General features: G+C 49.1%; 1 protein-coding gene and 1 long non-coding RNA gene across 6 annotated transcripts in view; both read left to right on the top strand.

The window, feature by feature from the left end:
- Positions 1–1,946: 1,946 nt before the first annotated feature.
- LOC113833868 lies at positions 1,947–7,519 on the top strand. The gene is made up of 3 exons (XR_004768142.1): positions 1,947–2,135; positions 3,385–3,701; positions 7,228–7,519. It is a non-coding gene; the product is annotated as an uncharacterized LOC113833868 (long non-coding RNA).
- Positions 7,520–14,829: 7,310 nt separating this feature from the next.
- The window catches only part of Paqr7 (progestin and adipoQ receptor family member 7), a 14,047-nt gene continuing 1,852 nt past the window's right edge, over positions 14,830–27,024 (top strand). Inside the window, exons 1-5 of one of the 5 annotated variants that reach the window (XM_035439529.1) lie at positions 14,830–14,990; positions 16,575–16,647; positions 17,806–18,012; positions 20,215–20,306; positions 26,895–27,024. The exon at positions 26,895–27,024 is cut by the window's right edge and continues 1,852 nt beyond it. In XM_035439529.1, the coding sequence (XP_035295420.1) occupies positions 26,916–27,024 (109 nt within the window). In that variant the 5' untranslated portion in view covers positions 14,830–14,990; positions 16,575–16,647; positions 17,806–18,012; positions 20,215–20,306; positions 26,895–26,915. The remainder of the gene's footprint in view (positions 14,991–16,574; positions 16,648–17,805; positions 18,013–20,214; positions 20,307–26,894) is intronic. The other 4 variants (XM_027399644.2, XM_027399645.2, XM_027399646.2 and 1 more) reach the window with 4 other exon arrangements.

Here is a 27,024-nt window from a genome sequence, read left to right as displayed (position 1 = left end):
GCCAACATGATATTGCCAAGCTCCCACCTTAGACAACCCAGGGCTGTGACAATGATGAGGGCTGCTCTCTAGGGCTGAGGGTCCCGAGTTGACAGGGTCCCCACTGCTTTCTCCCATTCTGTCAGAAGCTGATTACTAGTGACAGAAGGGTGAGTAGGGACTCCCACTGACTGTCCTCATGTCTCTAAGTGCCATGGCCACAGGATCTCTTAGCAGTTCCTTCCCAACTGACTGACAAGCCTTGAGAAGCTTCTAAAGATAAATGTCACTCCTCTGCTAAACACACCTCCCATGGAGTCTCCATGGCACCAAACAGGAAATTCAACCCATGACATGGCCAGCAGTCTCCCAGCACCCCAGGGCCTTCCTCTGCTGCCCTCCCCTACCTCAGGGCCTTTGCACCTGCTATTCCCTTGCTAACTGCACACATGACTTTCTCTAAAACAGCCACTGCTGACCTCAGCATCATTCCTTGTTTCCTACCTTGCCTGGTTTTCTTTCTTTTTAAATTTATTTATTTATTTATTTATTTATTTATCTATTTATTTTGAGACAGGGTTTCTCTGTGGCTTTGGAGGCTGTCCTGGAACTAGCTCTTGTAGACCAGGCTGGTCTCAAACTCACAGAGATCCACCTGCCTCTGCCTCCCGAGTGCTGGGATTAAAGTCGTGGGCCACCAATGCCCGGCTTTATTTATTTATTTATTTATTTATTTATTTATTTATTATTATACAGTGTTCTGTTTGCATGTATGCCTGCAGGCCAGAAGAGGGCACCAGATCTCATTACAGATGGTTGTGAGCCACCATGTGGTTGCTGGGAATTGAACTCAGGGACCTCTGAAAGAGCAGACAGTGCTCTTAACCTCTGAGCTGTCTCTCCAGCCACCTTGCCTGGTTTTCATTCACAGTATTTCTATGGATCTCCTCTCCTCCAGGGTTAATATTGACTGTCACTTGACAGAACCCAGAATTGCTGAACCAATAAGTCTCTAGACTGATCTACAAGGACGTATCTAGACTGAGTGAATTGCGGTGACGTCCCACTTTAAACGTGGGCTGTGGAGTGAGACTCAGCAAAACAAAACGTGAGCCATTCTATGGGCTGGTGACCCAGACTGTGTGAAACGGAGACTAAGCACATTCATTGCTGTGTTGTTGTACTTCTTCTGGCTCCTCCTTCTTGTCCCTTCTTTTCTTTCTTTCTTCCTTCTTTTTATTTTTATTTTTATTTTTTTTTTTTGAGGCAAGGATTTGTGTAGCACTGTCTTGGAACTCGCTCTATAGACCAGGCTGGTCTCGAACTCAGAGACCCACCTGCCTCAGCCTCCTGAGTGCTGGGATTAAAGGAGTGAACCACCACTACCCGGCTTTTACTTTCTGCTTCTTGACTGGGGCAATGTGGCCAGCCACTCTTGCCTCCTGCCTCGGCGCCTTTGCTGCTACGATGTGCTGATGTGCTGTAGCCCTGTAACTGCTCTTCTGTACCCTGTAAGCCCAAACAGATGCTCCCCTCCATAAGCAGCCCTTTTTTGTAAGGATTTTTGTTGCAGCAATGAGGAAATTAAGTAACCCTCTGCCCTGTGATATCACTCAGGTAGAGATGTCTAGCCTATTAGCAACTGTGTCCCTGGCAACTGGAATAGGCCCCAGCACATCGCAGATGAGGTACTCAATGTTTCTAGGAGGAAGATACCTAGACCCCTGACTATACTCCATACAGCAGGGGACCAGAAGCTGTGCTGTGTCTCCTCCCACTGTGATGACTCCTGTCTGTCTTTAGGTCCCTGGACGCTGAATCTCCTGCCAGCTTGCACTCTCTTTCCTGCTCTCCCTCCCTCCCTCTCTCCTCCCTCTCTTTCTTTCTTCCCCCCTTTCCCATCTCCTCCTCTCTCTCTCTCTCTCTCTCTCTCTCTCTCTCTCTCTCTCTCTCTCTGTGTGTGTGTTTGTGTGTGTGTGTGTGTGTGTGTGTGTGTGTGTGTGTGTGTGTATCTGTGTCTCTGTGTGTGGAAATTTCCACTTGGAAGCTAAAAGGACGGCCTCCTTTCCCTGCTGGGCTAGAAGGGCTGAGTGGAAATTTCCATTGTGCACCACACTGCAACCGCAAAGCACCAAAGCACCGTGTCCTGCTGCAGAGTGAGTAGACTTGCTGGGTCATGTGGGGATGCTCACGGATGTCTATGTCTCTGCCAGGCTTGGAGAGAGGGTGGAGTCTGTAGACCTCTAGTCCTCCTACTGGGCTCATTGCACTGAAGGGTCCAGTCTATCTAGTTAGGATCAAAGCAGGCCACTGAATTCAACCTGTTCCTTTAAGACAAAGCAGGTATCTTTTATCTATTCTTTGACAATTTCATGCCTATAAATAATGTACTTTGATTATATCCACACCAGCAGCTCTCTTACCCCCTCCATCATGTCCTTCTCCTTCATGTTCTCTTTCTGCCCCTCCCCCCAGACAGAATCTCACTACAGATCCATGGTCTAGAACTCCCAGAGATCTGCCTGCCTCTGCCCACCCCCCCACTTAAACCCACGGAGTCCATGTCGTCCTGCTGGACTGTTGAGCATGTCGACTTAATCTTGTACAGACAGCCACAGCTACAATGAGCTCATGAGGACAACAGCCATGCCATGTCCAGAAGACAGCATTGCACAACACCCCTCCCCAATTTCTGACTCCCCACAGCACCCCCATCTCATAAGGTGTTCCTTGAGCCTCAATAGAGGCAGTGGTGGTGATACAAATGTCCCATGTGTGACTGAGCACTCAATTGTCACTTATTCTCAACACTGGCAGGTTGTGAGTCTCTGTCACTAACTGCTGCCCACTGTGGAGAGAAATTTCTTTGGCCAAGGTTGAGGCCGGTGCTGACCTGTGGGTTCAAACATAAATGTTTAGGAGTTGGCTCCTTATATGAAACTGAGGCCCAGAGGAATAGCAAATCACCCACAGTCACAACAAAAATGAACACAGACTCGTTCATGGTCCTGCCTGGGCCAGAGGTTCTCTTTGTTTTCCATGCCTCCCTCTGTTCTACACGCTACCTACCATTTCCTGGCACCTACTGTAGGCTAGCCTGGCACCCTGAGTTCTATGCCTTAGAACATCAGGTTCCCTAAGGTTCCTTAGACATCAAAAGCTGCGTGTCCCTCCTCCCTACACCCTGTCCCTTCCAAGAACAGCTATACTTAAAAACTTGAGGTGGTGTGTGTGTGTGTGTGTGTGTGTGTGTGTGTGTGTCTGTCTGTCTGTCTGTCTGTCTGTCTGTGTCTATGTAGAGATAGTTCCAAGATTAAGAGCACTTGCAGATTAAGCCCTTTTGCAGAGGACCTGGGTTCACTTTCCAGCACCCATATGATGACTTACAACTATCTGTAACTCCAGTTCCAGCGGATCCAATGCCCAAGCATCACGCAGTTCACATACATACATGCAAGAAAAACTCTGGAAATACATTCTTAAAAAGTAGCCAGGCGATGATGGTGCACACCTTTAATCCTAGCACTCAGGAGGCAGAGGCAGGCGGATCTCTGTGAGTTTGAAGTGATTGAGGGTGCAGCATCAGTGCTGGAATGCTTGCCTAACACACATGAAGTCCTGGGATGGAGTTGAAGCACCATAAAAAAAAAAAAATGCATGCCTATAATCCAAGCACTCAGAAAGCAGCGGCAGGAGGATCAGAAGTTCAGCATTATCCTTTGGTATGTAACTCAAGGCCATCCTGGGCGCTGTGAACCCCATTGCTAAAACAAAAACAGAGTGGGGTGCCCAGGTTGTTCTCACTTTGATTAGATGGTTCCATGTTGCAGTTGGAGCTGCAATTAGTGGCTCCTGATCCTTGGCCTCTGGGTAGCAGATGAGCTGAGGATTTTTTGGCTCCCATGGTTACTTTCTGGATCATTACATCCTGGCCTCAGTTCAGACCTTACCTGAACAGTCGTATCTCTTCTGTTTGTGCCCTTTACCCAGTCCTCCAGGCCATCTGGGTGACCCAGGGTGACCTGTATCCCCATCACTAGGTGCTTAAATATTTACTGGTGATGATGGCAGTTGTCCCGACCCGCAGGATGTCAACCTGGGGCAAGAGACTCAGGGATAGGGAATGGGGACAAGAGACACAGAAAGAATGACTACAAGACAGGATTCTGATCAAGTGGCTTACTTTATTTTTCTCAGGCTAGCTTATATAGTCAGTAGAGCAGGATATGGGGAGTGGTAGAATGGGTTGTTTGTGCACCAGATGTTAGTGTAGGCAGGATATTAGGAAACCACAAAGAGAGGATGTTTGACAGGGTAAAGAGTTTATGAGTAAGAGGTCCAGGAAGGGTTGCCTAGGTGACTGAGCCTGTGGGTGGAGGACTGGTTCAAGTTGTTTCTTTTCTTGAGCTGAGGTTCTAAGGAGCTGCTGTGTAAAGGTTAACGATGTGGCCTGCCAAGCATGGCCTAGGATCTCATGCCCAGTCCTGAGATCTTTGGCTCCCAACATATTCCCCCTTCCTTGTATAAAAAGAAGTGGCCAAATTTTTCAGCAGAGGGGAATAGAGGCCTGGCCTCCAATTGGAGAATCTATGTAGATTTTATAAAGGACAATTTTCTCTGACCTCAGGGACGGCTTTTCGGAGTCACCTGAAAGGCAGGACCATCTAGATGCCTTTTGTGGGAGTGGGGAAGTGTTAGGACATTGACCCCATTGCATGCAGGCATATTCCTCAGAAGATGAGGTCTCCTTGCAGTACCATCCAGGTCTGCACCTCTGAAGTTGGCTGTGGGGAAGTGGGTTAGTTCCTCTTTGGAGGGAACAGCCCGAGACAGTTTATACTGGGGGGGGGGCAAAGTCATCCTCCTCAGAGGAGAGCTTATGGTATTGGACCAGGACAGGCTTAGTGGCCGAGTCCACTTGGTGCTTGACAAAGGCCACAAGTCGATTAAAGGCCCAAGGGCCGAAGGAAAATAATAAGTGGAGCCCTATTAGGGGTCCAAGAAGGGAAGGGAGGAGGGTGCTTAACCATGAGGAAGTAATAGGAATGGGTAGAAGGAAGCAAAAAGGTGTAACAGGAGGTTGTTTTCCCATATGAGCGAAGCCAGCCAAGCCAATCATTGAGTCGGTGTCATCAGGTCATTTTCAGGGGACATGTAGAACGGGCTGATTGGGACCTGGAAGGCAAGGAGAGGCTTCTCCTCCCGAGGGGGCAGGAGTGTCAGGGTTTTCATCTCCCAAGTCCTCCTCCCCGGGGGAGGCTTTGGCTGAAGGACAGGGAACTTGGTTGCTGCTGCAAAGCAAAAGTGGAAACACCGAGAGAGGTGATTTGGACAGGGATTTTTTTCAGGCCCCAAAGTCTCATAATAGGAATCCCTCCTGACGTCCACATCTCCTTACCCTCCTGCATTGCAGGGCCAGCTTAGCATCACTGTCAACCTTAACCTCTCTAACTCCATGACCTCACTTGCAACTTCCCAGCATTCCCCAGGAATCGAGAAGGAGAATGTTGAACCCTCCCCCACCATTGGCCACTGTAATAGTGGACAAACTCGCCATGGATCCACAAGCCAGGTGCAGAAGCAAAGAAGCGCTGGAGCAGTTTCAAACGTAATAGCATTAAGAAGATCGTGTGAAGCTTTCTTTCTTTAACTTTTTAAACCAACCTAACGTGGGCTTCTCACTAGTGACCCTTCCCTAACCTGGCCCCGTCCCACACTGCACTGCTGCACTCCGTGTCTTATGAACCCATCTGGTCTGCCAAGTTGTCAATCAACTCTTGGAGGCAGTTGCCAACTCTAGCCCATTTCTTTTCATTAATGGTTCCTTCCTGGGGAACCGTGGACAAAGATCCCCAGTAAAGAGGAATAACTTTTTTAAATTGTTTTTTCTTAACCCAAGTTCCCTGCATCTTGAGGGATTCTTTGATCCCAGAAAGAAATAAATCTTCCTTGCAAAATGCTTGTCCTTTTCCACTCACCTTTTCCACGTAGGTGGTGCTCATAAAACAAAAGTCCCATGCGCTGAGCAGGCTGCTGGGTCTTCCTCTGACGGAGGCTCACAATTGACCTTGTCTCTGACTCCTCACTGCATGAATGGGCCCGTCCTCTAATGAGCACTGAAGTTCCCAGATCCCCAACTCTATTGAGCCGCACATTGGGCACCAGTTGTCCCTACCAGCAGGACGTCAACCTGGGGCAAGAGACTCAGGGATAGGGAATGGGGACAAGAGACACAGAAAGAATGACCACAAGACAGGATTCTGATCAAGTGGCATACTTTATTTTTTTCAGGCTAGCTTATATAGTCAGTAGAGCAGGATATGGGGAGGGGCAGAATGGGTTGTTTGTGCACCAGGTGTTAGTGTAGGCAGGATATTAGGAAGCCACAAAGAGGATGTTTGGCAGGGTAAAGAGTTCAAGAGTAAGAGGTCCAGGAAGGGGTTGCCTAGGTGACTGAACTTGGGGTGGAGGACTGGGTCAAGTTGTTTCTTTTCTTGAGCTGAGGTTCTAAGGAGCTGCTGTGTAAAGGTTAACTATGTGGCGGGCCAAGCATGGCCTAGGATATATGCCTGCTCCCAACAGGCAGTGACCTCGAAGCCGAAGAACAGGACCCTAGATGTCAAAGATGAAAGACAAGAAGGACATTGAGGCAGACTTGGGATCGAATACCAACCAGTTCTGCTGGCTGTGCCTCAGTTTACCCATCTGTGGACAGGGGTGGGGGCTGGGTGGTAAAATGCTGACTTATGGTTTCCAAGGAGGATTAGAGCTCCCACCTAACATGTGCAAAGGGCACAGTCAGTTACAAGCTGTGGTGGGAACAGTGTGTCTGTCGTCTCTCTTGGTGGAGAGAGATGAGAGCCTTCAAAAAGAGCCACTCCTGCCCCCAGCATCTCTCTGGGACTCACTCTGTAGACCAGGCTGGCCTTGAACTCAGAGATCCACCTGCCTCTGCCTCCCAAGTGCTGGCATTACAGGTGTGTGCCACCACCGCCTGGCCTTTCCCTATTTCCTACACTGCCTTTTAAAATTCATGGAATTTATGTAGACTCCGATACCCCAGCCCACAAATAATGTGTGTACCAGGAGGGTGGGGACTGTGTCTATCCTGTAAATGCCCATGTCCCTGGAACAGTGAGGAAGGTTCTCCATCAGTCCCTGTGGGAGGAAGGTGCCTGGGCTCCCTGCTGTGTCAGCTTGGCCAGAAGTGACAAACTATTCCCTCCTTCCCTTGATTCTTGTCTTCAGCTTCCAGATGCTGACCAGTAGAATCTTCAGAAGAAAGGCGATTACGTGCCAAGGCTTTGTGTCTTCTGAGAGCACCATGCCCAAGCAAGGTTCTCCTATGGGAGCTGGATGAAAATGCAGAAGCTGAGGGGTAGAAAGCACACAGGAGCAGCCTTTGGGTTGGTTCGATGCAGGGGCAGTGAGTCTCAATTACAGGTCAATGAAAGCCTTTTTCTATATCTTGCCTCTTCCTCTTATGAAACTGCCTCAGGAAGCAATGTGTGGAAATAATAAAGCTGATATGCCAGGATGAGCAAGTGGCTCGCATCGGTAAGTCACACTGGGGGTTGGCCTCGGGTGGACCAGATGTGTACCATCATTCATAGCTACCTGGAGCATTCCAGGTCAGCCTGGGCTGCTTTCAACCCTGCTTATAAATATATAATACGTAAGTCACAGAAGAAGCTGCTCTGACAGTAGACTGAAGCCAAGGCATCGATGGGACATTGGGTAACACACAACTATAAATTTAGTACTCAGGAGACAGAGACAGTAAGTTCATGGCCATCCAGGTCAGCAGAAGCAGTATTAAGCTACCAGCACTCCTACAGAGTTAGAGCCTGTTCTGATAATGAGGAGGACAGAAGGGAGAACTGACACAGTTCCCTTCAGCCACAGCCATTCCAGAGCAAAACAGGCGAAGCTTTAGAGAGGGGAAAACAGTAAAGAGGACCCCCGCCTTGCCTAGAAGACTTGGACTATGGAAAGGCTCAGGACCATCTCACCCCTGGCTCCAGGGCTCTAGAGAGTCCTAGGGACTCTAGGAACCAAGCAAAGGACTGCCTGCACCAAGCCAGATTCCTTTTATTCGGTGGGCTCTTTGGCAGTCCCCAGGGGAAGCCAATCTGTACTGTGTAGTGGTGAGACTGCCACCAAGTTGCCTGGGTGCTGGCCAGGCCCTTTGTATTCCGGGCCGTGCTTCTTTAGCTGTTGAGCTGCCTCTGCTCAAAGGGTCCTCCTAGACTTTGCCAGTCCATAAAAGATCCAGGGACTCTCAGTTCCAAACAGGAAAACTGAGTGAATTCAGAGCCCAGGGCCTGAGATAAACTCTGAGAGGCCTCAGGAAACCAGGCATTGAGTCTGGGAAGTATTCTGTTTGTTTAGGGCTGGGTTTGTAGTTGAGAGCAGGATGCTTGCCTGACCGTGGTAGGAGAGGGAGCCTGGCAAAGTCTAGCTGTTTCTGAGTGCTAGTCATCCAACCATGGCTGCTCATATTTGCTTCTCCTCCCATTGTGTGTCCTTCCTGTCCTTCAGAACTTAGTGAGGAGACTGTACAACTTGGCTAACTAGGACGTGATTTGTCTCAGCAGAGAGAACAACACCTCTCCAAATACAGTTGCTTTGAAAAGCGATATAAAGGTGATTAAAGGCTTTTTAAAAGCTGGCTTAGAATCCAAGTCTTCCTGACTTCTCTTGCTCTTCACACACGGTGAGAGGGATTCCCTGGATCACACGAAGACCAGATTGCTAAAGTCAACTTCCATCCACACCCTAAGATCCTCTATCCAGAAAATAGGACCAAAGCCAGGAACCACACCCGAGTGGATTTCAACTGTGAGTGAATGTGTGTTTCTTGGGTCTTCAAGAATTATTCTGGAAGTTTATTTCTGTTCCTACTATTTTATTTATTTATTTTGAGTTTTTTGAGACAGAGTTTCTCTGAATGTCTTGGAACTCTCTCTGTAGACCAGGGTGTCCTTGTACTCAGAGATCCACCTGTCTCTGCTTCCTGAGTGCTGGGACTAAAGGCCTGCACCACCGTGCTAGTCCCCTGCTTTCATGTTAATACATCTCTATGTTTTTGCTATTTAATCTTCCCTGAGCTCAGAGGGGGACATGCAGAGAGAATAATACATTTAGACCCACAGCACACGGGTAATGCAGTTGGGGGCTAGATACCTCAGTTGGGGGGTTGCAAGCTTGTCCTTGAGTACTGGAGAGATGGCTCAAGGGTTAGAGCCCTTACTGCTCCTGTAGAGGACCTGATTTCAGTTCCTAGCTCCCATATTGGGGTCTAAGGGGCTCATGATTCCTTGTAACTCCAGATCTAAGAAATTAGAAAAGGCTGGCCCTCTAGGGTACTTGCTTGTATACACCCCCCCACACATACACAGAGACACACATGTACACACGCACACACGCGCTGAAAAATAAATCTTCAAATCTTCAGCAGGACATGATGGCACACACTTTTAGTTCCAGCACTCAGGAGGCAGAGGCAGGCAGACCTCTGTGAGTTCAAGGCCAGCTTGGTCTACATAGTGAGTTCCAAAGCTAGACCCTGTTTCAAAAGAAAGAGGGACAGAGGCAGAGAAAGACAGGAAGGAAAGGAGAGATGGAGCTGGGGGCATGGCTCAGTGGTTAAGAGCACTTGCTGCTCCTGCATGAAATCCAGGTTGATTCTCAGCACCCATCTGTGGTCACATCCATCTGTAACTCTTTCCCAGGAATTTAGTGCTTTCTTCTGTTCTCATGGGTACCAATCCCCATTGAGTTGCTGGACCACCTTTCCAGACCCTTCCTCAGTGTATTTTGATGCAGACTGAGCCCCGTTCATGAGAGCCACAGCAAGCTGCAAGCTAAAGGGACAAAAAAAATTTTGTGCCAATGGAGCCAAATCATTTCCCTTTAACTCAGCACTTCTCCTCCTAGGACTTTGCCCCACAGACATCCTGGCTTAAGCAAAAACGATGTAGGTGAAAGGTCAGCCAGTGCAGGACTGTGAGATGTGGGAACCGAGACAGGAAGCCAAAGGGGCGGGGTAAGAGAGGACTTGTAGGAGGGGAGTAAGTGTGGTTGTGGACACTCAGCGAGAGGGACAGAGAACTCCAAACACTAAAAGGATTTTAACCATTTATAAATAAGGGATGAAGGGCCAGCACACCTGGCAACGTAGGACCCCTAGTTCCAGAGAAAATGGCTTCCTGTACCTTCAGCCTCAAGTGCCCATTGGGATACTAGAGGATTAGTTCTGGTTCCGTGACCAAAATCATCCACAATTCCTGTAACTTGACACTCAGATTTTTGTTCTGTTTTTGTTTTTTCAAGGCAGGGTTTCTCTGTGTAGCTTTGCAGCCTGTCCTGGAACTCGCTCTGTAGCCCAGGGGGGCCTCCAGCTCGCAGAGATCTGCCTGCCTCGCCTCCCAAAGTGCTGGGATTATAGGTGCCACCGCTGCCCAGCAATACTCAGATTGCTTTTTTCTTTCGTTCTTTTTTTTTTTTTTTTGGTTTTTGGAGACAGGGTTTCTCTGTGTAGCTTTGGAGCCTGTCCTGGCACTAGCTCTGTAAATCAGGCTGGCCTCGAACTCACAGACATTCACCTGCCTCTGCCTCCCAAGTGCTGGGATTAAAGGCATGCACCACCAACGCCCGGCAATACTCGATTTTTAAGAAAAATGCTCCTAATCACTTTATTTAAAAAAAAAAAAAAAACTACTAATTTTATTTCTGAGACAAGGTCTGACTATATAGCCCTGACTCCTGGAACTAAAATTTGTTTTATGTGTACAAGTGTTTTGTATCTGTCTTCAAATCACTTGCATGCAGTACCCAAAAAGTTCAGAAGATTCCCCCCTGGGACTGGAGTTAACGGTTGACAGCGCTCTGTGGGTGTTGGGTCCTCTAAAAAAGCAGCAGCGCTCTTAACTGCTGGTCCATGTCTCCAGGCCCAGTCCAATGACTTTAAATCACTAAATAGTCTCCTTTGGGCAACTGAGTTGTAATCAATTATCTGCTTTCCCAAGCTTAGATCTGTTCAAGGCCTGAGGGTCCCCTTCTTCCTTCATTTCTTCCTCTCCCCTCCTTTGCATGCATCTCTCCAGAGTACTTTCTGGGTGTCTGGCATGTTCTGAGATACAACAGTGACCAGGTGCCACCCATGACCTCTGGGATCTGATACTCCCTGTGGAGAGAATCAGTCCTTCCGACCCAGGCATGGAGGGCCCTGATGGACTCAGAGGTGGGCAGGCCCTCTATGATTAGGTAACATTTAAATAGAGGTGTGAGTGAAGGCCAGACAGGCATGGCACTCTCTGGGACCGTGTGACCAGCAGAGGCCTGGGCGCTGACAGTCCCCAGGTTTACTGAGGGATTGTACATTGCCATCTTGAAATCTTAAAGTTGGCACTTCGGTTTTGCACAGGTTCCATATATTCAGCAGTCAGTCCTATCTGAGGCGTCTCAAGTGGCCCCCACACACCCCAAGGGACATCATGAGAAGTGCAAAGGTCACAGGGCTGGGCAAGGGTTGCATCTTTGAACCTGGAGTGGGAAATGGAGTCTCCTGGGCCTTTGTACCTTTACAGCTCCTTCCAACCACGCTCCCACCTCCTCCAGAACCCAAGCAGGTGGAGGAGTCCAGTCCATCCAGATCGCTGCTTAGGTGACAGAGCCTGTATCCTGGGGCATCTTGCTTGCAGACCGGGTAAGTGGTTTGCTCAGGCATGATGCCAAGCCATGTTGTCATGGGAGACACCTGGTTTGTTGAAGCCCCTATCCCATCCTATCCTACTCTCTCCAGAGTCCTGTCTTGTCTCTCCCTTCAGTCCCCCAGAAACCCCGTCTTGCTCTCACCCCACAGCTCTATTTAGACAGGAAGCCAGGGCCTGTACAAAAGCTCCCAGACAGCACTATGTCCCCTGGGTGTCTTCTGTCTGCCCTAACCAACAGTCCCCAAGGCAGGAAAGTAGAGGTGGCTGAGTCAGTGAGCGTGGTGCTACTGCTGAGGCTGAAGGAGCAGTGAAAGCTGGCACTCTGTGTCTGCCACACTGGAGACAATCACTGTAGGACAGACACCTGAAGAAGGGGAGTGTCTACCAGCAGGTTGCCCGGGACCACTCCCCTTCCTAACCATCCCAAGGTGCCCAGCCCAGGCTCATGGTACGTGGGTGATGTTCCTGCAGCTGGCACTACCCAGTGGCTCTGGAAGCACACACACCCAGTCTGTCTCCACACACGGATGTGTGACCTTGTTGGGGACGGCACAGTGCCACCTGTTTATCCTTTCTCTTACCATGAGCACCTTGAAGACGTTTCCTGATAATTTCCGGTTCGAGCCTGGCTCCTGAGGCTTGTTGACCTCTGTCAGAGGCTTGAGGGAGGCTGGTCCAGGATCCAGTCTCATTGGAGACCTTGTTCCTAGGATCTGAGACAATTGGATGATACCAAACGGTCCTGAGCACAATGGATTCTGGGGGCAGGGGGTCTGTCTGTGCTTCTGGAACATTGAGTCCTTGTCTCACTCAGTGGCCTACACTGAGCTGTGGGAGGTGGTGTCCCCAGTTCTGTTTTCCTGTTGCCTGGGCTGGGGATAGGAGCTGCTGCGTAGCAGGATACATGAAGGAAGCTCCCAGGGTTACTCCTTCATACCAGCCCCGTGCCACAGTTAAAAGCTGGCTTGGGTCTAGGCCCAGTGATAGGCGACTGGGTGGCCTTGGGAGGGTGCACACTGGAACCTGTTTCCTCAGCCACTGACAAATATGGTGACACAACATGCCACAGATCAACAAAATAGGTAGGGGACTCTCATGGGGCTGACAGGCAACGAGGGTCCATGGCTGACAACTGGCCTTACTGAATCACTGGGCTCTCAGATATCCGTAGTGGAGTGTCATGGCTAAAAGATTTCTCTCTTGCAAGAAAACCTCCTGGGCCATTTTCCAGAGTCTGGGCCAGACACATCTACAGCTGCCTGAGCTGGAACACATTTTTCCCGGCCAGAAGCCTCAACTTTTATATCCATAAAATAGTGGCATTCACCTCAAAGGAATGCTCAAAGTTTAGACAAGATCATCAAAAAGGCCTTTGCCACCCCTCTGAGCTCACTCCCCCATATGCAAAGTGGGTTAAACACAGTTTCATAGGATTGTTTGGATCAAGAGAGGTCCTCATAGCAACTGTTTGGCCTGATGCTTGCCGACTGAGTGCCAAGTACTTTAAGCGTAAGCTGTGGGGGATGTGGTGTATGCCTGTAGGCCCAGCACTTGAGAGATGGAGCCAGGGGGATCAGGAGTTTAAGGCCAGCCTTTGCTACATAGTGAGTTCCAGACAGAAGCTGCATGAGACTCTGTCTTTAAAAACATACAAATGGGGAACTGGAGAGATGGCTCAGAGGTAAAGAGCACTGATTGATCTTCCAGAGGACCCAGGTTCAATTCCCAGCACCCACAGGGCAGCTAACAACTGTCTGAAACTCCAAGATCTGACACCCTCACACAAAACATACATGCAGGCAAAACACTGATTCAAATTTTAAAAAACATGCAAATGAACAACAAAAAGCCCAACAACAAAATCCAAAACAAAACATAACAAAGAATGAAAGCAAGTCGAGCTTAGCCTTCCTTCCAAAAAATGGAAGCGGAATCCAAGCCATCTCCCAGGTCTTCAGTGTTTTCTCTGTGCCGCCCTGGCTGTCCTGAGTGTTTTCTCTGTGTAGCCCTGGCTGTCCTGAGTGTTTTCTCTGTGTAGCCCTGGCTGTCCTGAGTGTTTTCTCTGTGTAGCCCTGGCTGTCCTGGAACACACTCTGTAGACCAGGCTGGCATCAAACTCTGCTATCTCTGCCTCTCAGGTACTGGGACTAAAGGCTTGCAACACAATGCCTGGTAAGTCTTTAGTTTTTATTCATCCTATTGAGACAGGGTTGCCTTCATACCAGCCCTGTGCCACAGCCCTGTTGCCTTGAACTCCTGGGCTCAAACAATCCTCCTGCCTCAGCCTCTAGAGTCACTGGGATGACAGGCCTGGCACCTTGCCCCATGGATTAAGTGAATTTGGGAGTTTGTCTGAACTTAAAGGAGCGGCCAGTCTCACACTATTCCATTAAGACTATATGCTTTATCAAAGTACAGAGTGAAATACACATTTTGCAGTTTTCAAAGACCTCCAAGCCCACCTTTTGACCTAATCCTAACAGCCTTGCTAGGTGGTACTATCCTCTCCCTAACTGAGGCCCAGAGAGCAAGGAGGTTTGTCCAAGGTCACATGGTAAACTGGGGTAGCACCCGGCTCCAATCCTGTTAATGTGCCAGGGTCACAGACTCAAGAACTCACTAAGAGCAGAGCCCTAGCCTCCATCAGTCAGGCCATATGCATTCAAGACTCAGTCTGGGTCTCCTTTTTTGTTAGGTATGGGTCTCTGCACGTCACAGGTAAGGTTATTTACTAAAGGAAGGACAGAGATGTGACAATAGGGAGTGGTTGTTTTGACAAAAGAGATCTAGACATACCAGGACAGGGGAATTGTCCGAGGTCATGGGATGAGACCTTGACAAGCCAGAGAGCCCAGCTTGGGGAGCAGCTCACCCGGTAGGTCTGGATTACAGTAAGTCCAGTGAGAGAGTGAGTGAGTGAAGTGTGTTGAGCTCAGAGCTCTTGCTGGGACACTCATTCCACTCTCTTGCAACTATCACTGGATTGAAGTCTGCACTTTGAGGAAGTGGGCAAACTCAGCAGGAGTTTGCAGACCCATTGCCGAGCCTAGGATCTCTGGTATCCTCATTCAGACTGTACTGTGACCACAGGAAGTCCCGGGATGCGACCGGGAGTGACTCCTCCTGCAGCCCGAGCTTGCATAACGCTAGGCGGGATGCTGCAGGCTGGCGGAGGCGGCCGAGTCCCTGGTGCCCAGCGCCGCCCTCCGCGCTTGGGGCGTGGCCGCCACCCCTTTATCAGCTACTCCAACGCGGGGACGCAGCAGACAGCTCTCTGCTCTGCTCTGGCCACAGGTGAGGCTGCGCCTGGAGATCCCGGGGCCGGGCTGGGCGTAGAGAGGTCCTAATGCGTGCGCGGGGGCTGGGGGTGTGCTCCTAGCTTTGCACGTGCGCAGTGTCCAGTGGCGGAAGTGGGCAGGTGGCGGAGGAGGGGGCGAGGCCGGCAAAAGCTGGACCCTGACAGTTATGCAGGGGAGCACCTCCCGGCAGGGGTCGGGAGAGGCCACCAGGGGAATCAGGAGCGAGGAGGGAACAGGAAGAAGCAGAGTCCGAGGTCACGCCGGGGGTGTGTGTGAGAGGATCAGTGGGGAGGGGGCGGAGAGCAGGATTATGGGGGGGACCAAAGGCAGCGTGTCAAGGAGGGCAGGAGAACCAAGACCGGAGCATGGCCTGTGAGCTAGCCGGTGGGATGGAGGGAATACTTCAATACAGTCTGCAGAAGGTAGGCAGAGGAGCAGGCCTGGAGGATCACACCCAAGGAACAGCCTCACAGGCTGTGTGCTGCATGCACCCTGGCAGCGAGGAGACAATGGGGCAAGAGAAGGGACAGGAGTCGGGGTATGTGGGTGTGTGTGGGGTGTGTGTGTGTGGTGTAGATCCTGTGGAGAATCCTGAGGAAAGCTCTAGGGAGGTGGGAGGGCCACCAGGCCAGAATATTGAACCCTTTCCTTAGTGTCAGGAAAGCCAGATCGCCTTAGGGAGGGAAAGGGCAAGACCCCACCACCCACAGCACTAACCTGGGAGATTTTCCCCTAGCGACACCTGCAGACTCCAAGGCTGCCTCAGGCCAGGTGCTGGGAGGCTTGGTGGATTCTCAGGGTGGCCTGTACTTGTTGGACATCTATCTGGGGGCACCACGATGAAGCTCCTGTCAGGAGGACTATGTGCCTCAGGTGTCCCCTTCACCACCTTGAGAAAGGGTACCCCTTCCAGCCTCCATCCCTGTACAAGTTAACCCTTGCTGGTTAGTAGTGGTACAGTTCCTGTCCCTGCCCTGTGTCCTGTACTGGGTGACTTGCAGCTAGCTGGCCCACCCTCTCTGGGCTGTTTCCCCTTTCAGGGTAGTCTCCTTGGAGCTGTGGGGTGTCTGAGCTCCCGGGAAGAATTTCCTTTAAAATTACTCATTCCATTCTGGTCACATTTCTAAGTACAAATGGAGGCCCACAGCACAATTGCAAACAGACGCTTTCTGTTCCGCCCTGGAAGACCTGGAGGGGGCTTTTCTGTAAACTGGTTGAGCTGAATTGGAGAATTTGTTAGCAAAGAGGGAGGTGACCTGGTTGCTGAGAGATCTGAAGACCTGCCAGAGCTTGTCCAATCTACATTCACCCACTGGGTGCCCAGAAGTTGCCTGCAGCTCCTCTTCTGGAGTTAGACAAACATTGGTGTTACCTTGCCTCTGGGCCTGGATCACCAGATGGATCTGGGGTTTGAAGCTTTGCAGAACCATGTGGGAAATTAGCTACTGTAGCTACCTAATAGAACACCTAACGGCAAGCATCTGGGGTCCTCCATGGCTTGTCTTCCCCTCAGAGGCTTTGCCTCCTACAGTATATATTAACTCTAGCTAGACTTATTGCTAGCTTTTATCTTTTGTAGATAGGAGTCTTGCTGTTTCTCCCACATGGACCTTGAACTCCTGGGTTCAAGTGATTTCCCCTTCTGCCCCCAGGTAGGTGTTAGATTATTTTTGAGGCAGGGTGTTAGCATGTAGGCCATGTTGGCTTGGAACTCTCAGTACTCCTGCTTCAGCCTCCCAATTGCCAGGGTTATTTATTTATTTACTTATTTATTTTTTGTTTTGATTTTTGAGACAGGGTTCCTCTGTGTAGCCCTGGCCATGCTGGAATTAGCTCTGTAGATCAGGCTGGCCTCTGCTTTCAGAGATCCATCTGCCTCTATGTTCCTAGTACTGCAATTAAAAGCATGGGCCACCATGACCAAATGGGTTATTTAACAGGTTCATAGAAATATAAAAAATTAGGTACTCGTGGTGGTACACGCCTGTAATCTCAGCACTCAGAAGGCAGAAGCAGGGGAGTCATGATTTGAAGGCCAGTCTGAGCAATAAGGTGAGATCTTGTCTGAAAAGGACACAGAGGACTGAGTAGTAAAATGCTTGCTGGGTAAGCATGAGGACCTGAGTTGGATCTCCAGCACTCAACATGAAAAGCCTATTAATACCAGGGCTGGTGGGGGCGAGGACTTAGGGTACTCACTGGCCAGTCTAGCCCAACCCAAGAGCTCCAGGTTCAGAGAGAGACCCTGCTTCAAAACAAGGTGGAAGACAGCTCACAGGCCTCCGCACAGGCCCACACGTGGGCATTCGTGCATACACATGGGTGGGCATACACATGTACACACTCACACAAAAAAGACAAAAGGAAGAAATCAAGGGAAGAAAGGAGGAAGGGACAAAGATGACATTTGTACACTGTCATTTCTGAATCGTGGCTTTATTCTCTTTATCTAATGAGGTCAAACGTTGTTCTCCATGGCAAGATAAAACAGACTTGGAATGTGCTGAGCAGTCCAGGTCCACAAAGCAACAGGGAATGCTGTGGGTGCCAAGGAGGTAAAGGGCAGGGGTCACCGAGCCTGCTGACCCTGGTTCCTTAGTGAGGCCTGAAGCACTGAGGGCTGGGGGATAACCACACTAATGTGCCAGCACTAATCATTGACAAAGCTCTAGTTTCCGGAGCATAGTAGGCCTAAAGTAACTCCCAGGAACTGTCACAGGGCCTCAGGACACTTTGAAGTAGGTGAATTATTAATGTTTTGTTTTTGTTTTTGTTTTTTTGTTTTTTTGTTTTTGTTTTTTTAAAAAAAGGACCCAAAGTGGAAGGGGCTTGTCCAAGCCACCCAGGGCTTATGTGGCTGAGCAAGGAGATCCCAACGAAAATAACAGAGCCAATGCCAGGGCCAATATTGAGCATCGAGCAGTGACATTTTTTACAAGAGCCCAGTGGTAGCATTTTTAGCCTCTGAGGAAATCAGCTCAGAGAGGTTAAGGAACTCTCACAAGGTTACCAAGCTGGTAAGTTCCGGACCTAAGATTCCATGCCCACATAAAACCCAGACGTTGGCTCCCCCAGAATTTAGCAGTAGTCACCCACCCTTCAGGCAGTGTGGTGGCCTTTTGGCTGTCTTCCCTCCATAGGCATCTGGGTGGGTAAAACAGCAGAACAGGAAACCCGTCATTCACTGTGTTCCCTGCTCTATGGGGATGGCCTGTGGGTTAGAAAGCACTGGGTGAAACCTGAGCATGGGGGTGGGGGTGGGGGTCAAGGCTCACTTTCTCCAAAGCCCACTTTCTCCTGATGACCTGCAGCCAGCCAGGAGGTACCAACCAAAAGGTATGAGAACTCCAGGAGGAATTAGGGTTGGAAGCCATGGAAGAGAAGGTGAAGAGGGGGACCTGGGGCTTAGGAAAAGGGGAGCATGAGTTAGTAGGCTGGGAGGAGGTGAGTGGGAGGACCAGAATTCCCACTTCCTCTTGGCAACTTATGCTCTGCCAGGCCATGGCATAGATCTTTTTTTTTTTTTTTTTTTTTTTTTAGATTTGTTTATTATGTATACAGTGTTCTGGCTGCATGTATGTCTGTACACCAGAAGAGGGCACCAGATCTCATTACAGATGGTTTTGAGCTACCATGTGGTTCCTAGGAATTGATCTCAGGACCTCTGGAAGAGCAGTCAGTGAGTGCTCTTAACCTCTGAGCCATCTCTCCAGACAGGGTTTCTTTACAATTACATGAATCTCTGCATGTAGTTTGTGCACACGTGAGTGCAGATTCCAATAGAGTTTAGAGGGCGTCAGATCCCCTGGAGATGGAGTCACAGGCAGTTGTGAGCCTGTGGGAACTGGGAACTGAACTCAGAGCCTCTGGGAAAGCAGCACACACTCTTAGCTCCTAAGGCATCCCTTCAGCCCAAGGTCGTATGCTTTCAGTTTACCCTCTGGTGTCCTCTAGCTCCATGCAGGATGGTGGGGTTAAGACTCCTTCCCTGGGGACGTTACTTCCTGGCCACCTTCCCTGGGTCTGTGGGCAAGTGCCAATTTCCAGGAATCCAGGAACCCAGAAGGGTGTCACCCTCAATGTTCTGTGCTGAGAACAATTCAATTATTAAATAGTTCCATATCCTCAGGAGTCCAAACTCCAGTTTCCCTGGTCCTTAGATATGCCCCTAAGGATCAGGTAAATATTTCAGGAGACAACTAATCACCCCCTTCCCCAAGAGGGTCTTATGCAGCCCGGGCTGACCTTGTTCTTGCTCTAAATAGCCAAGGATGACCTTTCAACTTCTGATCCTCCTGCCTCCACCTCCCAAGTGCTGAAATTATAGGTGGGAGCCATCACACTAGGCTAGGATACAGTTAACTTTCTGTCTGTCTGTCTGTCTGTCTGTCTGTCTGTCTGTCCCTGTGTTTCCCCCCTCACTCCTCTTGCCCCCCTCCAAATCCATTGGTTCAGATGGAAAGTTTTGTTTTTGTTGTGCTGGGACCTTGGGCCCTGCACCCACTGGGCCACACGCCCATGCCCATTCCAAGGACAGAGTTTTTAGAGTCCATCAAGCTAACCTCAGGCTGGAGAATCTCTAAGTACTCTACTAGTAGTCATAAAAATGGCAGCTGTGATTTATTGAGTCCCTCAATGGAGTTCAAACTGAGTTCGAGTCCTTTGAATCTTTGTAGCATTCTACAAGGTGTGTAATTTTGTCTTTCCCAGAAGGGAGCTAAGAACCAGAGTCAGTCAGTGGCCCAAGATCATGGAGCTTGTGTTTTATGGGATTAGTGACACATTTGATTGTCACTGAAGCCCATCTTCCAACAAGCCTTTCTAAGAAAGTGGCCACTAACCACCACCCCCTTTTCCTCCCAGGACAGGGTTTCTCTGTAGCCCTGGCTGTCCTGAACTCACTCTGTAGACCAGGCTGGCCTGGAACTCAGAAATCTGCCTGCCTCTGCCTTCTGAGTGCTGGGATCAAAGGTGTGCATCACCCTTAAGGGCTTACTTACCCTTTTTATTCTTTGTTTTGTTTTGTTTTGTTTTTTGGACAGGGTTTCTCTGTGTAACTTTGGAGCCTGTCTTGGCACTTGCTCTGTAAACCAGGCTGGTCTCGAACTCACAGAGATCACCTGCCTTTGCCTCCCCAGTGCTGGGATAAAAGATGTGTGCCACCACTGCCCAGCCCCCTTTTTATTCTTAACTTCCTCTCTGATTCCCTCTGAATACAGGATAGGAACCCTCCAAGTGCACCTGACATCCATCTCTCAGGCCCCAGCCTGGTACCACCTGGCTTGGCTCTCCCTTTCTTGTATGATTTTGGGTAAGTCACAGCTTTCCAGACAGCACTATACTTCTGCCACAGAGGTGTTGTTTGTGGCTGAGCCTGGTTTTTACTAGTGTGGGGGTCAGAGAGAAAGGGAAGAAAGACTACTGTGACATCACACAAAACATTTCCAGGCCTTTGGAAACCCACCCTGGTGTCTCTCACCTGTGCAAGTGCCACTTAGCACTTGGCATCTGGTGACTTTCTATAGTTCCACAGCAGAGGTCATTGGCCCCAGGCTCCAGAGAAACGCCCCCAGGTATCCATTGCAATCTGAGAGGCTTAGTGGGGATGGGGTGCTGTGGCATTTTGCTGGGCTGGCTGTCCAGGATGGGCAAGGCCTGGCTGCCTGATAGGACAGATCACTCTGGATGCCCTAGTATCTCTCTGGATCACCCCCTTTCCATCTGGCTCAGACTTGACCTCTGCCCTTGCTCCCTCCTTTCCTATGGATTTGTAGATCCAGAGGTTAGGGTCTAATCCTGAAGCTAGAGCTATTTCTATGGAGTAGTGCCTCTGCCAGGGTTCTAACAGAAATTGAGCCTCGGGGCCTCTATACCCTAGAATGTTGCCTCTGGGTTCTGTGTTTAGGGCCCACCATGTCTAGATGCATGGGATTGTGTGCTGGTATTGTCCCCCTCTGGAGGAGTGGTTGTGAGCTAGGGCTTCCCTGGTGCAGATCAAGAGAATAGGACTGAGGGAGACTAGAAGCCTAAGGAAATGCCTTACATAAGCCCTGACTGCCTGCTTCAAATCAGTATTTAGCAGCGTTGTTCTGGAGATGCAGGACGATGTCATAGGAGGCAGGCCAGCTGCAGAAAAGTTGATAAATGTCAGGTTTGCAGGCAGAGCACTGGGTACCTACAGGCAGAGCAATGGGTACCTACATAGAGCACTGGGTACCTACAGACATAGAGCACTGGGTACCTACAGACATAGAGCACTGGGTACCTACAGACAGACATAGAGCACGGGGTATCTACAGGCATGCATCTTCCTCCCCCTCTTCCCTTGAATAAGAATCTCTTCATCTCTTAGATTGCACCGTCGGAGCAACAAAATGGGTGGTATTAGGTAGGACTTCCCAGGGAAGTTACAAACATTGATTATTCTGGGTGGCACTTGAGAGGCAGGCAAGATCTCTGAGTTTGAGGCCAGCCTGATTTCAGAGTGAGCTCCAGGACAGCCAGGGCTACACAGTGAAACCCTGCCTCAAAAAACAGAAAGAAAAAAAAAAATAACAGGATTGATTGCAACAAGCGTAGAGGGAACAGCTGTTTGGTTTCAACTGGCTGTCTCATGTACTCATGACTGGGAAAGGAGGCGTACGTCACGCAAACTTGGCACATGTAGGTTCAACAAAGCTAAGTACACTTTACTATAGAACTTCTCAGTGCCTCCGATGTGCTCTCATGCCTTGGGGAGTCCCAGGAGTGGGAGATGGAGGCTAGGAGTGGACTTAACAGATCACAGGGACCCAGTAACTAGGTGTACATGGGCTCCCTCCAGCTTCACTGTTTCCATGGCAGAATGGACGCCTTGCTGTGCTGGCTGTGTATGTCTAGGAAGGTCTAGTTTCCTTGTGAGCTACACAAGATGTGTTCTGAGGCCTAGTCTGCCCCAGCATACAGAACGGAGGCCAAATTGTTATGGCTGGAGTGCAGTCTTTTGGGAGGAGGAACAAGCTCTGGGTGGAAATTATTAATAGTCCTTGTTAATAGCCCATCTGGGACCGGCTCCCTGAGTCTGCCCTGAGTCAGGCTTTCTGGGATGAAGGAAGCCGAAGAGTACCGTGCTCCCGTGGCTAAGGAGTCCCCAGGTGTAGTACATGACTGAACTCCTCCCCCCCCCCTAAACAGGGCTTCTCTATGTAGCCCTGGCTGTCTGGAACTCTCGCTATAAACCACGCTGGCCTCGAACTCACAGAGATCCACCTGCCTCTGCCTCCTGACGATGGAACGTTTGAAAAAACTTAGAGAGTGGGAGTTTAGGGAGGGAGAGCAGGCTAGGGGCAGGTCCTGATGCCACCTATTCAAGATCTTGAATTGTGCATGAATCCTTTGGGTGTTGGGGGGAGTTAGTGACAGGCAGGCTGTGAGAACACAAGCACTAGCACATACAGTGCCTGGGACAAAGGTGGCCTTGTCACCATGGACAGGACACCTGCATGCCGAGTCCAGAAAGCTTGTTGAGGGAGTTATCCAGCAGATACCAAGAGATGCTTGAGTTAATCAGTGATGATGTCTTAGTGTTACCATTGCTATGATGAACACCATGGCCCAAGCAACTTGGGGAGGAAAGGTGTTGCATGAGTTCTAATTAGTCTTAATAATAACAACCCAGAGTCAGATATCAGGGTAAATGCTGAAAGGTCAGAGAAGGAGCCAGCCACAAGAGAGACCTCTTACCTCTACTGAATCCTCAGACCAAAGGGGTGATCCTCAGACTGAGTGCCCTGAGCTCCTGTCTCCTCCTACCTTATATTCTTCTCTCTGCCCAGCCAGATCATACCTGTCTCTACCTCCCTAGTGTTGGGATTAAAGGTGTGAGTCACCACCACCTGGCTCTGTTTCTTTTTAGACTGGATCAATCTCGGGTAGTCCAAGGTGGCCTTGAATTCATAGAGATGCACTTGCCCCTGCCTCCCAAGTGCTGGGATTAAAGGTGTATGCTACCAATGCCTGGTGTCTATGGCTAACTAGTGTGGCTAGCTCCATACTCTGATCTTCATCCAAGCTTTATTTGTTAGATCACAAACAAAATCACTATATTTCCCCCTTTTTTGTCTAAAATAAAAAGGTTATAACTAATATAAGAAAAACTATATATAATAAGTACAATAACTATATACAATATATACAGACAGTAAATACATGAACAATGTCTAGTCCATTTCCATTTGACAGATTCAGAGAAAATACTCCATAACTATTCTATCTCAGTGAGTCCAAAGTTGTATCTAATTCTAATTTGCATTATCAAAATTATGTTTTAATGTTTCTCAACCTTTTATACTTACACCTCTTTGTGAGCTTCTTTTCTGAATTAGTTAACAAGGAAAACTATAACTAACTACTCTAACTCCCTCAGAGACCTGAGAAGGAAATAATATTTTTTAAATTTATTTTTATTTTATGTGCATTGGTGTTTTGCCATGGGTGTCAGGTCTCCTAGAACTGTAATTACAGACAGTTGTGAGCAGCCATGTGAATGCTGGGAATTGAACCCAGATCTTCTGGAAGAACAGTCAGTGCTCTTAAACACTGAGCTATCTCTCCAGCCCCAAAGAAGGAAATATTAACTGAATAAGCAGGAAGTACAAGCAAGCAACTTTCAAAAAATGTGAGAAATGACAGAAACAGCTGGCTGCCTGGTTCCTGGATGCCCCAAAGTTCCTCTTTGAACAAGATAAAAAATGTATGTATAGTATGTCCTAACAGAAAGCGTTTATTTGGATTATGTTTCCACATCATACATCGAAGTTTATGGTCAAAGGAAATCAGGACAGGAACTCACACGGGGCAGGAACCTGGAGGCACAAGTTGATGTAGAGGCCATGGAGGGTGCTGCTTACTGGCTTGCTCCTCATGGCTTACTCAGCTTGCTTTCTTACAGAATTCAAGACCACCATTTCAGGGATGGCACCACCCACTGTGGGCTGGGCCCTCCCGGGCTGGGCCCTCCCCCATTGATCACTAAATGAGAAAATGCCCTATAGGTATCCCAGTCTTATAGGGGTATTTTCTCAGTTGAGGCTCCCTCTTCTCTGATGACTCTAGCTTGTATCAAGTTGACATAAAACCAGCACAAATGATAAACTCCAGTTAAGCAGAAGGTGCCAGGCAAATGGGCTGTATTTATTAAATGATTGGCAAATAGCCCCTGTCACTATGTCTCAAATACTACTTATTTTCTCTGCTCTGTGACAAAGTACTTAACAAAAGCAACCAAAGTGAGAAGGGTTTATTTTGGCTCACAGTCTGAGGGTACCCCCCATCATGGTCCAGGCATGGTGGCAGGTGCTTCAGGCAGCTAGTCATAATGCAGCTACAGTCAGGACACAAAGAAAGGAATGCTGGTATCCAGTGTGCTTCCTCTCTCCTTCCTTCCTTCCTTCCTTCCTTCCTTCCTTCCTTCCTTCCTTCCTTTCTCCTTTCTTTCTCTTTTTTGTCATAGAGGAAATACTTTTTTATTGAAAGTGTATCTTTTTCATACAATGTATTTTGATTATGGTTTCCCATCCCCCAACTCCTTCCATATCCTTCCCACCCTCCCAACCACACCCTTTCATTGGAATACAAGCAGGCATCCAAAATATTAATAAGATAAACAAACCAGAATAGGATAAAACATACAAACAGGAAAAGAAAAGAGCTAAAGAAAAATCACAAGAAACACATATAGATGCTGACACATTCACACACAGTTAACTCATAAAAAATAAAATCAGAAACCAAATAATAAATAAGCAAAAAATATGTAGGGTTAAGAAAAAAAAGGCATTGAGTTTGTTTTGTTTTGGTTATCTACTTCGGGCAACGTGGCCTGCCCCTAAGGGTGCTTTGTATACCCAGGGAGACTCCACTGGAGTCTCCATTGGAAAAAATGAATATTTTCTTTGTGAGTGGTTATCAGTTGGAGATAGCTTCTGGGTTAGAATGTGGGGTTGTGTTCACTTCCTCTCCCAGTGTTCACTCTGACCTGGCTTAGACTTGTGCAGGCCCTGTCTGTGTGGGCTGCCACAGTCTCTGTGAGTTCATACCCTAGGACAAATAGCAGGTACATTGACAACAAAGAGGAATAAAAAAGGAAGGAAGTTGGTTTGGGGTTTGATATGGTTAGGTGGGAATCAGGACAGGGGCAGTCAAGTTTTGAGTTCTAGGAGGGTTTAAATTTTGTTTATCTGGAATTAGGATCCAAGGGCAGCAGAGAGGAGACTGGAGAGGCTGAGGGAAAAGGAGGCGATGCTAGTCTTTTTTTGTTTGTTTTTCAAGACACGGTTTCTCTGTGTAGCTTTGGAGGCTGTCCTGGAACTCACTCTGTAGACCAGGCTGGTCAGGGATCCACCTGCCTCTGCCTCCCAAATACTGGGATTAAAGGTCTGTGCCATCACTGCCCGGCAAGGGGCAATTCCTGAGACTTCTCTCAGGAACAGTGGCTTTTGTGGTTGGCTCCTGAATGCATCATGCTGTTCTTTCATTTAGAAATTAGTGCGAGCCGCTCGCTGTCCACGAAGTATGGAGACAAACTGCCCAGCCTCTTTGAGCTCACAGTTACAGAGTTAATGCCCTGGAGATGTTTTAAGGGTTTGATGGAAGGCACTCAAGTAGAGAGGTCAGGGGAACCAAGAAGAAATAGGTTTTGAGGAGTGAATACCAGTTTGCCTAGTCCGCAAGATGGGGAGGAGTCTCAGTAGAGGGAATAGCTGCAGAAGTCTGGTGTGGCTGTGACAGAGTGTGTGGCACACTGTGGCTAGGTGATAATGCCGGAGAAGGAAGTCGGGGCAGATCATGCGGTGTGTGCGAGGGTGTGGTCAGTGGAGTCCCTGGCAGCTCTGGATGGGTCCTGGGTGGAAACAGTTGGGTCTGTTAATCAGGTCATTGCCACTCAGAGAATTTGGGTGGTAGCACAGCCTGTCCCCATCTCCTGGGGCAGCTGTGTGGCAATTGGACTGGAAAGGAAGTGCCCGAGGCAGGGAGCCTTATGAATGAATGAGGCATGCACTGGGTGTTGGGTGTTCCGGGTGTTCCGTGTTGCCTGAGTTGGTTGGTGTGAGAGGCCGGCCGGCAGGCAGGTCAGGCCTCTGACGGGCTGAACCCTGAATATTTATTGATTGTAACACAAAGTTGTTTTTCAGGTAAAGTATTTCCTCATACCAAGGTCCCTTTTCTTTTTTTTCTTCTTCTTTCTTTTCTTTTCTTTTCTTTTTTTTTTTTTAAGACAGGGTTTCTCTTTAGCTTTGGAGGTTGTCCTGGAACTAGCTCTTGTAGACCAGGCTGGTCTTGAACTCACAGAGATCCACCTGCCTCTGCCTCCCGAGTGCTGGGGTTAAAGGCGTGCGCCACCACCACCCGGCGCCCAGGGTCCATTTTCTAATTCATATGTCTCTGTAGAGGAAAGCATCACCACAGGCCCCTGCTGCTTTAGTCCTATTGTGTACCAGTTCCGGTTCCGGTACACAATAACCCAAGAGCTTCAGGGGTGCCAGAAGTGTCTTGTGACCCAAGTCATTCATGGCTGTCGCCCCCTTCAGAAAAACAATCCTACAAATCATGGGAAACAATCTCTATGTTTCCACAGTGATTCTTCAAGGTTGAAGCACTTCTAGCAAACAAACAACTATTCACTCCGGTGATTGAGCTTCGATACAGTGGCTGTGCTAGATCCCCACAACTAAGCACCTGCTATGTCAGGCCCTCTTCTGAGTGCCAGGGAAGCGAACTCGCCTTTTTTTTAGGATTACTCTTTGGTTCTCAAACTCAGCCGAAGGACAGGGTATGGGGGAAGGGAGGGAGTCTGAGGGCATCCGCGCCCCAGGTAGAGACACAAGGACTCTGACTTTGTTTGCCCTGACCTTTCCCCTAGTTTCCTGCCCAGGACCCAGACATGGCGATGGCAGTGGCCCAGAAGTTCAGCCACCTGTTGTCCAGCCTTTGGCACGTGGGCCAGAAGCCTCTGCAGCCAGAGCCCGTGTTCACAGTGGACCGGGCTGAGG

Source organism: Cricetulus griseus, chromosome 2, assembly GCF_003668045.3.
Source record: "Cricetulus griseus strain 17A/GY chromosome 2, alternate assembly CriGri-PICRH-1.0, whole genome shotgun sequence".
NCBI lineage: Eukaryota > Metazoa > Chordata > Mammalia > Rodentia > Cricetidae > Cricetulus > Cricetulus griseus.
The sequence above is the reverse complement of the archived record's forward strand: the minus strand, read 5'-3'. Positions and strand labels throughout refer to the sequence as shown.